Raw genomic sequence first — 12161 nt, forward strand, 5'->3', positions numbered from 1 at the left:
CAAGTTGATCAAATTGGAGAATTTAAAACGATTTAGGGTCATTAAAGTTCTCTACTTGCAATAATTAATACAAGACCAGGAAAAAGTTCAAAGAAAGGACACCAACACTATTAAGTGTACCAAGGAAAAACACTTAGGCATGTGACTCTGCGGTTCCATAATTGAATTAACCCGAATTGAAGATGTTCTAAGTGGGTGCAATAGTTAATGCATGCAAAAACGGGGGTGAGAGAAAAGGCTGTCGTTTGTGCTCCAAGAGCCAGTGGTGGAAAATGGAAGAAAGGGGAAGGCCAGTGCTTTGGCTGCTTGCTCGTGGGTAGTGGAAATATTTTGGAGGGGGGGGGGGGGGGAATGTGCGCGTCAGGCATACGCGAAATGGGCGTGTAGGGTTGTGGGAGACGCGGCGGGGTGGAAGTGGAGAGGAGGTAGTGGCCACTCTTTCTGCACTGGTTTTGTTCTTTCCTTTTTTTCACCGGACGTTTGCTTGCGAGGATTTAGTGAGTGGAATTCCAATTCCCACTGGGTTCAATTTGTTTTGTAGTGATTCGACGAAATTTGAAGTGTTTTTGCGCAGCCGCCACACTCGAACGATCAGCGGCTTGAAGCTTCCTTTTGGTGTCCTTATTTCTGTTAGTGGGTGACATTCTGCAAATGGATTTATTTAAATTCATCATTTGGCTGGGAGCTAATCCAGTCTGCCTCACTCTGAATCGAATGCCTTGTAAACCAACACCGCATTGGTGAGGCTCCATTTGGCCGACAAATATATTTGGTCCCAATAAATGCTCATCCTGCCTGACCACATTTGGTATATTATTGACCCCGGATTCTGCCAAACGACTTACACCGAACAAGAAGTCAAAAATTCAAGCCAATCAAACTCAGAACAGGATGGCGTCTCGCTTGCAAAAACCAAAATGTCTTTCAAGACGACTTCAATCACACGTTTCATAAAGTTCTGTTATTCAGGGGACATGTCGTCTCACCCTTCTCTCGACTTTTTAAGGCATCTCCCTGCCCAAGATTCTGGGAGCTGTAGCCTCTAGAACTCAACTTTTAGAATTGTTTGGGTACTGAGAAACCATGAGAACCAATTTGCTCTTTTCACAAAGAACACCCAGATTTATTTAAGAACACGAGTTTTCAGAATATCTATTCATGAAATTCACAAAAAAAAAAAAAAAAAAAACTACTAGAATAGGTTTTGCGTTAAGTAAATCGAGTTTCAAAAGCCCCCCTTATTTTAGCATAAAAACACGTAAACCTCACTTCCTTTCTGTCAGAGTTGCACTGCACTGTGCCATAATCTTTGATGCCCGAGTAATGGAATCCGTCATATAGAAATTTCCCACCATAGTCCTGAAATCTGACTTAGAGATTTTCCCAGAAAATTCTGGTTTCAATGCAACAGATACAGTAGGAGCTTCCTTCTCATCCATCTGTAACAAATTTGGAGCAACTACACGGATGCGAGCCCGGATAGCCCCCAGATTGTCATAAGGCAAATAAACACCTGCAACTTCAGAGAGTGCCCGAATTATCTTCCAATCATCTCTTGCATCACCTACCGTGGGAACTGCTGGAACGGTAAACTGTGCACACCCTTCAGTATTCTCGTATGTCCCTTCCTTTTCACTGAATGCTGATGAAGGGAGGACGATGTTAGCACGGTAAATACTTTTGTCACCATGGTGTCCCTGGTACACCACAAATGCATCACCAGGTACGTTGTCCAAGTTCACATCGTCAGCACCCATGAGGTACAAAAACTTTGCAGTGTCAATGCTGTGGTTGGACTCTGGTACAAGGCCAAGATCAAGGGAAGCAGCCTGGGCTGCATTCAGCAGGAGGACATTAAGACCTTTCCAGTCGGGCCTTGTAACTTTTCCATACTTGGCTACGGTCTCTACAGCAGATATGATTGTATCTTTGTCCATCCGTTCAAAGAGTCCAGCACCAAGAACGATAACTGGATTTTTGGCTGAAAGAAGAGAAGAGCAGAAAGGGTGGCGTCCTTCTGCAATCTCAATGAGGGTCTCTGGACCAGTGCCAAGATGTTGGTGGTCATAGTTGAAATCAGTTGTGGGGCCAATATAGGCAACCTTTGCTTGTCCTGCTCTGACTGTCTTGCGGATTCTAGCATTCACCATAGGAGCTTCTACTCTTGGCTGTCAGTTTTTCATAATCAAGAAAAAGAAGACATTAATACCATCACAAACTCGTCAATCTATCAAGCACACAACAAACCTGTTTTAAACATCAATAAAGAGCAGTAGCAAAAGCAAGAGTAATCAGCCACCAAATCAGAATTACAGAAGCCACGATATTGTGTCCATCTTCATGCTATCAGTGGACTTCTGTGCCAGCTAATAATAATTTTATTTGAAGTGAAAGATTAAAGCAGCCATTTGCAACAGTATTATAAAACCCAGACCAGACCATCCAGTTGAACCGGGATCAACCAGAACAGGTCCCCTGTCTGAGTTAGTATTTGCAGAAACGCAGGGAAGAGGGAAGATTAACAGGCGAGCTGCATAAACCCAGTCCAGATTGGACTGGTCTTTCCCCTTCCTTCTCTTAAACGACAGGGAAACCCATATGCCACTCCTTCTCTTCTCATGGCAATTTCATTGGCTTGGACCAGATTTTCAAAATGAGCACTGAGTATTGCCATGCCATCCCAGGAATCAACTTTGTCAATCTTTCCAGGTTTTTTATTGCATCATGGGTGGGTATTCATTGCTGGTGTACTCCTGTTAAAATTACAATTTTCAGAACAATTTTAGATTCTCAACCGACCATTGAATGGCTGACCAAAGAAGTGAAGACAAAAAGTTCTCATAACCGATACCAATAACCAATTGCTAGAAGTGGTGGTAGAACTCATTTAGTGATTTTTAAGATCTGTTCAGCTCAGTCCTCTTTCAGTTCCAATTCTTTCACCATGAAGGATGGGAGATTCAAAACCAGATTCAATCAAACTAAACAGCTATTATCAGCTTAAAAAGTCTATATGATAGCAAAACAATTTTTTGTTTATTTTCACTCCTCATCATAATTTCACATGTACACCAGAGTCTTGATCCTATGATCCAACAAGACTGACCAAAGTTACCTTGGACGAATAGGTTAGCAAACCAAACCAAGCTTTTGTTCTTTAGCACTAGAATGCCAGTTTTAAGAATTAATTTTAGTACCTAGCCATTATGACAAATGCTCTAAAGCTGTTGGAATAAAAACAGTAAGTCCCTTACGCCCATCCTGTACTAAACTGGTTCAATCACCTAATGTAGATACCTAGTTGGGGCCCCCAAGCACACTATGTTAGATCAATGTTCCAAAGCAGACATTAACCTATTTATTGCTATTAGTATCATCATTAATGTCAATTATGCTAGGGTGGGCTACATGAATGCTCTACCATTGTGTTTTACTGTTTGCTACTTCCTTCAACTTTTTTCTTTTCTCAAATGAGTTGCAAAAACCAACGCTTCAAAAACTCATGGACAATTAGAGAATAAAAATAACATACTAAAAGAAAACGACCAATTCTTGGGATTAGTTCCCTTTTCAAATAAGATATGATCAGGATACCTGTGAACCAATCAATAAGAAGAGATCTGCCTTCTCAAGACCACTAATGGTAGTGTTTAAAAGGAAGCTTGAACGTAGATCTGCTCGGGGATTTGCACCATTTCCTTCACACCATACATTATTTGATCCCATTCTGTTCAGGAAATCCTTAAGAGCCATCATAGATTCTGCATCTGATAGCTGACCAACAATTCCTACAATTTCCTCAGGTTTAGTACTAAGGGCAGCCTCGGCAACAACAGCTAAAGCATCACGCCAGCTCACAGCCCTGAACTGCCCATCACTTCCACGAATCATAGGATCACTCAGCCGCTGTCTTTTGAGACCATCATAACAGAAACGAGTCTTGTCTGAAATCCACTCCTCATTAATGTCCTGCAGAGTGGAGACTGACAGTTTCAGACATTGTTGATATATCATATCATACAAATATTAAATTATGATCATAAAAGTAGACATTAAAATCCACCTCATTCAAACGTGGAAGGATTCGCATGACTTCTGGGCCTCTGCTGTCAATCCTAATGTTTGAACCTACAGCATCAGTAACATCAATAGTCTCTGTGCCTTTTAACTCCCAGTTACGAGCCTTGAATGCAAAGGGCTTTGAAGTTAGAGCTCCCACAGGGCAGATATCTATCACATTTCCAGAAAGCTCACTGGTCATTAGTTTCTCCACATAAGTTCCAATTTCTTCCCCACTGCCCCGACCTAACATGCCTAGATCCTGGACACCAGCAACCTCAGTAGCAAATCTAACGCACCTGTCACAAGAAACATAATTGTTCAAGGCACAAGTTTATATGAGACTCAAATCACAAACAGCATATTCTAAGAAAAGAAAATACCTAGACAGAGATTAAAATGCCCAAATGTAAGGTTGAAATGCTTGGTATATTAAAGTGAAAAAAGATAACCTCTGTGGCTATTCTTGACAAAACATAACCAACAACCAGGGTAGAGAAGGGACTTCCTTTCACTTAGCAATTGTGTCAGAAATTTAAAGAAATTGCTATAAGATACAGAGGCTTTGATGAACATATGTTATCTCACATTACTTCACAAGATGAATATAAGGACTGGATATTTGGACAAATATGATAGACATGACTCCCCTGTGATACATCCACTGGCTATAGTCCCTCTCAGGGTTCCAAAAGAAATATTTCACATCAAACTGCTGGGAAAGGACAAGATTTTTTTTTTTAATCGCGAAAGGACAAGTATAGTGATCAACTACATATGCTCCCTCTCCAAACTGGAAGTCTTCCCTCACTTTTTCACAAGTTAAGCATCATTGAAGAAATTCAAATAAACAAATGAGAGTTCTTATCCAGATTAGAGACACTATTTTTCTGCTAAAAATGCATATCACAGAACTAGAAATTATCAAAATGTTATCAACTAATTCTCAAGCCATTTAATCATGAAGTGAATAAAATAATAAAAATGTTTTCTTCATAGTGCTATCATGCATCATTTGCCATAAACTTCATTATATCTGATTGCTCGTAAGAATGGTCTAGAATATTAACTCCAACCAAAACAAATAAACACAAAAATTTCTAGTGGAGAAGTTAAGAGGGCAATTTCACTACCCATTCATCAAAGATCAGCAACTAAAACAAATGGCTTTTTCTAGTGTGCATTTGCTTCAAACTTAAAATCTTCAATGAACAAATAAAGCAAAGAAGGAAAGTTTCATTTTTCTACTGAATTCAGATTGATTTGTTCAAACAAGAGATTCTAAAAATGAGCTCCTAAGACACCATGATACTCTTATAATATGACACTAAATTTTGGAGTAAAAACACCTTAAAATGAAACAACTGTAAACCGTGGAAGTGAAATTTAACCTTGTGCACTGGATGCACCGAGTCATGACGGTCTTCACCAACGGCCCCAAATTCTTGTCGACAACAGATCTCTTCATCTCTGTGAACCGGCCTCGATCTGATCCGAAAGCCATAGACTGGTCTTGGAGATCACACTCTCCTCCCTGATCGCAAATGGGGCAATCCAGCGGGTGGTTCATCAAAAGAAACTCCATCACCCCTTCCCTCGCCTTCTTGGCCAACGGCGTGTCCGTCTTAATCTTCATCCCTGGACTCCCATAACGCCCAAAACGTAAGTTACATGAACGAACCGGAATTTCCCAAATCGATGAAGAGAAGGAATGTCTTGAGACTGACCAGGGAGAGCAGGCATCGCGCAGGAAGCTACAGGCTTGGGCGACTTCTCGACTTCGACCAGGCACATGCGACAGTTTCCCGCGATGGAGAGGCGGCTGTGGTAGCAGAAACGGGGAATATCAACGCCCGCGACTTCGCAGGCCTGCAATACAGTCATCCCTTTGGGAATTTTGACGGGGAAGCCGTCCACAAAAACTTCTATGGCGTCTTCAGGACTGGTGATCTGAATACGGGCCCCTGCCACTGGAGTCGGAGGTGGCGGAGGTTGGGGAGCCGGCTCCGCGGCGGCGGCGTCGGGTTTCTGGAGTTCCGGTGTGGTAACTATCCATCGGAAGAAACTAGGGTTTGAAGGGGAGAGAATCCGCGGATAAAATGGGGAAGAAGAAAAGAGGCGACCCAACGGAGAGCTTCTTGTAGCTCGAATCGCTCGGACTCCCAGCCCCATTCTCTCTGTCGTTACAGAGAGGATGCAAACTGCGCCAATTCAGAGACGCTCAAAACTCAAAAAAGGACTCCACACGGTCCGGCCTCCACGGAGGGATCGGCGCAAACTACAGGCTAATTTTCACTTGTTGTATAGAATACGGGGAAGAGTAAGAGAGAACAAAAAAAAGTGCAAAGTGGATTTAGAGGTTAAATTACAGATTCCTTCAAAGGAATAAGACGATCTACTTTGTTTTTACACACTGAAAGTTCACTACCAAGTGCTAATTAGTCCTAATTCTAATTTTCTATCGATTCTGTATTTTTTAGGAAGAGGATAGTCTAAAATGGGGCTCATTGGAGAGACTGGCTTTCAGCCCACACCAGATTTCATAGAAATGTGACTCCACGATCAGCGATTTGGCCATCCATCATTTGCATTTCTAGTTTTAAGTTAAGATTAGAATATGAAAGAAGTGCTAATTAGTCCTAAATTCTACGTCAAACTCCAGAGAATTGCCCCAATCGGCTTTTTTTTGTACTAAGCGGCTTTCTTGCGTTTCTGTGCGAGATGATCTTGAGGACAAAGATAGCAGACCGGAACCAAGAAACGGAAAGCTCCGGTCGAAATGGAATCCCATCAACCATTACTCTTCCTGGTAAAACCCATTATATCTAGATGCAAAACCAGGTGATAATCTAGATAACGATTACAAGCTATTCGGATCATTTACTCAATCCAAATTTCCTCTATATCCATTGCAGAGTACAATGTGAACCCACTTTGGATCATTATTTGTCCAAATTTTCTCTATATCCATTTGCTGAGTAGTAAGTATGGCTCTCCTGCATGAATTATGATGATGCACCTCTTCAATTAGAGACCATGCTCTCCGTTTCCTTAACAAAGCCATCTCCAGTCCAATCCCTGTCCGATGCCAAGCCTTTTCTGATTGCTTTTCTCTTTTCAATAGCTTCCCTTTGTCGCCGAACCAGATCAGTATGCGTAGTAAAGTACTGGAGGGAGTGCCTAGAAAGCAAAAGAAGTCTTATGAGAAAGCCCAAATTATCAACAGTATAGAACACTGAAGGGTTAGCAGTCCCAACACTAGTACCCTCTGAAATCTTCAATAGAAGAAAAGTTGTGCTTTCTCATAAAATCCTTCAATTCCTCGCACAGTTTCTTCACAAGGCCATACCCGTGCATCATCACACCGGTACATACCTGTCATTTACTCCAAGGAAGCAGTCAAATGAAGTGGACACAAATGGTTGAAAAACAGGTTAACTTTTAAAAAGTCGATAAACAAATAAAAAAATCCTATTTTATCCGTTCTTGAGTGGTGGAGCAAGCTCAGTGTTCAACGTGCTCATTTGGTATGAGCATTATGTCTTGCAACAAAATTCAAAACAAATACCTGAACAGTATTTGCTCCAAGAAGAATGAACTCAGCTGCGTCTCCTCCTGTCTCTACTCCTCCAATGGCAGAAAGCGAGCAGTCAACATTGCTAAACTCTGATTGCATCATTTTTGCAATTTGCATCACCATTGCCAATGCAATAGGATGGACAGCTTTAGAAGAATAACCACCTGGAGTGGTATACCTGAGAGAAAGTGTACCAAAACCGAAAAAGGACTATGAAGAAGAAAAAAAACAAAGAGAAGGCAATATTTATGATTGGCAGGATTTAGCGACAAACCCCTCCACGCATGGTTCAGGGTGCAGAGTATTGAGATTAATTCCCATAACACTTGTGATAGTATTAATGGCAGAGATGCCTTCAGATCCTGCGTGCAGTGCCACACGTGCTGGCTGCATGACACAAATGACAAAAATGGAAAACATTAAAAAACATGAGAAAGTTACAGCAGAACCAAATTAAAAAACCTGTAAGGAAAACATTACAAGCATAATACCCCTGAAATGCTTTAAAAACCAGAATATGAGTGGGTATAGGCTGTCATAAATTGGCAATCTGTTGGTTTAGTTTTTAAAACAAAATTATACTCTGACAACACACTCAGCCAAATCAAATGCTTGTTAAGAAAAGGTTTGATTTATCAAGTTAACAAGTCTGAATGAAGAACAAGGAGTTAAAATTCAACCCTGTTTGGAGATGCAAGAGGAAGTAAGAAAAATTTCACATAAAATGAAAGATGCTTCTTTTCTTCTATAATACTATATTTCTCTCAGTACAAATAGGGCTCTACCTGTTTAAAGAGCCTTCCATGAAAACATACAAAATCCTCAGAAAAAAATTCAGTTCTTGATCTAAATTTGGAAAAGGAAAACACTGAAAAAACTGAATACCTTTACCTTGTTAAGAAAAGAAGAAGTCCCGTCATTTTTAAGAACCAAAAATATGTCAAATAAATTATAAGAAGAGAAGAACTGTGAAAGGGAAGAAAACCTGGGTGATATCAGTGACATTTGGAGTCATCTTTGCCCACACAGGAACTGTAGCTTTCGCATTGACCCAGCCACATACTTCCTCCAGAAGCGCACAATCTTTCCCCACGGCAGCACCCATTTTCCTTTCCGGCATGCCATGTGGACAAGAGAAATTGATCTCAAGCGCATCCTAAGATCAAAGGAGAATCAATTCAATCTAGTCCCATTCATATTTAAGTAAGAAACAGTATCTCACAGAAATTGTATGATCAAATGTGATACCTCAACAACTAGGAATGAAATGAAAGACAACTTACAACTCCAAAAAAAAAAAAAAAAAAAAAAAAAAAGGGAATTGCAGCAACTTACAACTCCAGAAAAGATAAAAAAAGAGAATTGCAGCAACTTACAACTCCAGTTTCCTCAACACGCTCAATGAGTTCCTCCCAAGCAGCCTTGTCATACTCCTCCATAATTGAAGCGATAAGAATCCGATCTGGATACTCTTCCTTCAATTGCTTGAACTCCTTCAACATAGTTTCAAGTGGCCGATCGCTTATTAGTTCAATATTCTCCCACCCAATTATTTGTCCCTTGGGGGATCCATTTGATTCTGCTCGCAGTCTAGCATAACGAGGGGTCACATTAACAACTTTATCTGCCTCCAGGGAGACCTGGCATCAACAGAGTTGAAAACAGATTTGGTGAAAAGATGAAAAAGTACAAAGATAGTAAAAAAATAATATAGGCTTGTAAATTAGCATGAGAAAGAACACGTTACGTGTTAAAAAAATTTAAGGAAATGAAACAGTAGATAGATGCTCAATTATTTTGGTGGAAAAAAAATCCTGGTTCAGATACAAGCTTACCATGAATTTTAGTTGTCACCAAAGAGGTACTGAAGCAACTTATTATAAACGCATATGATGTTTCTGAACCTCAAAATTTCACATAATTTGAAAAATGTAACTTTTCTCCAACGTAGATCTCACTAAATGAAATAAATTACAGCTAGTTTAAACATAGCAAAATAGATGGTCAGGTTTGATGAGCAATTTGAGACATTTATTTCCAGAGTAAATAAACTCAAAGGTGTTCAAAAATATTTTCAGCATGATTTGGATATCAGGACAGTCTCTCAACCTTTCACCCCTGCAGAGATAAATTATGATGGACTTGTACTCAAGAAAGAATTTCTTTTTAGTTCTTATGAATATGATGGACTTATCTAGTATTCATTCAGTAGGCAAAACCGATCCTGGTCACCAAACGCCTTTTTTTGGCCTATCAAGCCTGAGTAACAGGAAAGAGGGCAACCTTATTATCAGTAACAGAAAGCATTACGGTTCACAAAAAAAAAAAAAAAAAAAATTGATCTTTAAGAATCTTCCAACCCGAGCATAAAGGCTCCCGCAAATGGCCCTAGGCCAACATCTCAAACCAAGCATAACTGCATCGCATGAAGGAGCAACGGTCTCGTCACCATTTGCATACTCGAGCGCATGATGATGGGATCGTGGATCTGGTTTTACCTTGCAGAGGATAAGTCATTCGGCAACTTGACGGCCGACGATCCATATCCCCGGCCACCACGATGAAGTCCCATGCTACCATTTCAAATGAAATTTCAGATGGACTCTGTACCGCAGAGTGAGCAAGGAGGGAAGGAATATCAATATATCCAGAACGGAATCCTTATGTTTAGAGTGTACGAGTACGGATAGTCTAATTACATGCAAATCAGAGCTAACTGCTAAAGAAGCAAGAGATAGATGAACTCAATCGATCTCAACCTCCAAAATAATTAACCAGTCATCTGAAACATCCACCCAAAAGCAAAGAAACGAACTTACAGTTTTAGCAATGACGGCTCCCCATCCTTCGTCCAAAGCCCTCTTCAAGACGGTATAATTTGTCCCTGGAGGACCGGATCCAATGACAAACGGATTAGGCAACAGCAGTCCGTTGACATTAACACTGAGATCAGGCTCCGGCTTGTTCTCCGCCGCATAAACCCGGAAACCCACCTTGCAGGTTATGGGATTCGAACGAAAAAGCTTGGGGAACTCGACGGGTGAGATTTGACGTGTACTAAGACTTGCCATGGCAGCTCCACGCGACCCAATTGCGCCCTTTCTCAGACTAGCCGCAAAGGTTTGAGCAGTCGAGAGGAAATTATACGCAGGACTCAAATTTCAGAGAGGGGAGCAGAATTATCTGAGCTCGTGAGTTGTCAGCTATAAATAAATAACAAACCAGGTTGAAGATTCTTATGGGCGGAGGAGATAAGCAACAGGGACTTGAAAACGAAACGTAAGCTGATTACATTCGTGAGCGGAGTGGCCGAAGCGAGAAGTAACGACATGTGTGAGCAGCGAGAGAGAAGCAGAGGAGGAGACACGAGGTTCAGTGACTTCCGTCGCCGTTTCAACGGCAAGAATCGGAAAGGCGGATTCACTGCCGGTACCGTGGGCCTCCCCTCGGAAAGGTCGCGTAGAATCTGGTTTAATTTAATTTACAGAATCTGTTTCCGGAAGGGTATATATAATAAGCCTCTTCTGTTTGTGCAAAAGATTCTCATTCTCTCATACTTTGTACCAATTTTGTAATTTAATTTACGGAATCTGTTTCCGGAAGTGAAGCAATAAAAAAAATTCTAGAAAGAAGGTAGTATAAAAAAAAGGCACAAAGATAGAGGAGAAGTAATGTTGTGACATATAAATATGCAAACAATCAAGCCTATTCGAACAAAGGGAAGATTCTAGCATTTGACTATGCCATCATTGGTCACAAAAATCAGAATGTGACCTACCAAATTATTTGGTATCTAAAAAACAAAGCATTTTTTAGTAATTTTTTGTAGATTTTATAAAATGAAAAAAAGTCTCTTTCAAAACTAAGGGCTTTAAAAATCAATATTGTGTCTCATATATGGTTGAGGGAGCATGCATTAGTGTCCACATGACAGTCAAAACCTTTCAAACACCTTTGGGTGTCAATATGGGTGATTAGAAACTCAATCTCTCAACCTTTCCAAAATATCTGAGTACACAAGGCTGTTACTTTGAATTCAATATTTTGTACTTAGGGTCGGGTTAATCCACAATGAAGTGGAATGAATCCCCCCCGTATTACTTAGTTCATTAAATAATGGCGTTAGTGTAGATTGAATTACATTGAAGTGAGATTACACGACTTCATTCTCTCGGGCAAAAATCGGGGAAAACTGATTCATACCTATTTTGCGAATCAACCGATTGAAGAGCACGACGCGCGTTGCTCCTTCCCCTCTTCCCCCTGCGATCCTTTAGCAAAGTTTTATTTTCTTCTCCCTCTTCCCCTCTTCCCCCTGCGATCCTTTAGCAAAGTTTTATTTTCTTCTCCCTCTTCCCCCACCCCCGTCGGCCTTCCTTCCTCTCAGTCTCCCTCTCCTCTCCCTCTTGACCTCAGTCGCAGAGCACGGGAGGCTGAACCTCTGTCGCAGAGCTTTTCGGCCTCCCGACGTCTCTTCTCTCTCGGCCTCCCTCTTTTCTCCCTCTCGGCGTACCGTCGGAGCGTC

The 12161-nt window shown here is 41.0% G+C and overlaps 2 protein-coding genes across 2 annotated transcripts; both read right to left on the minus strand.

Moving 5' to 3' along the window:
• Positions 1-1086: 1086 nt before the first annotated feature.
• LOC137960047 (NADH dehydrogenase [ubiquinone] iron-sulfur protein 1, mitochondrial-like) lies at positions 1087-6444 on the minus strand. Its single transcript, XM_068807511.1, has 5 exons — positions 5787-6444; positions 5451-5697; positions 4064-4358; positions 3595-3969; positions 1087-2168 (listed from the first exon to the last, which is right to left on the minus strand). The coding sequence occupies exons 1-5, from the start codon at positions 6229-6231 to the stop codon at positions 1266-1268; spliced, it is 2265 nt and encodes a 754-aa protein (XP_068663612.1). The 5' UTR covers positions 6232-6444; the 3' UTR covers positions 1087-1265.
• Positions 6445-6869: 425 nt separating this feature from the next.
• Positions 6870-11099, minus strand: LOC137959166 (dihydropyrimidine dehydrogenase (NADP(+)), chloroplastic-like). The gene is made up of 7 exons (XM_068806505.1): positions 10456-11099; positions 9013-9276; positions 8622-8792; positions 7911-8023; positions 7628-7814; positions 7325-7434; positions 6870-7239 (listed from the first exon to the last, which is right to left on the minus strand). Exons 1-7 carry the CDS (start codon positions 10705-10707, stop codon positions 7083-7085), a joined length of 1254 nt encoding a protein of 417 aa, XP_068662606.1. The 5' UTR covers positions 10708-11099; the 3' UTR covers positions 6870-7082.
• Positions 11100-12161: the final 1062 nt, after the last annotated feature.

The sequence above is a fragment of the Aristolochia californica genome, unplaced genomic scaffold (assembly GCF_029961685.1).
Source record: "Aristolochia californica isolate CCGP_79_NKW_82.1479 unplaced genomic scaffold, dmAriCali1.0.hap1 SCAF_3, whole genome shotgun sequence".
Lineage (NCBI taxonomy): Eukaryota > Viridiplantae > Streptophyta > Magnoliopsida > Piperales > Aristolochiaceae > Aristolochia > Aristolochia californica.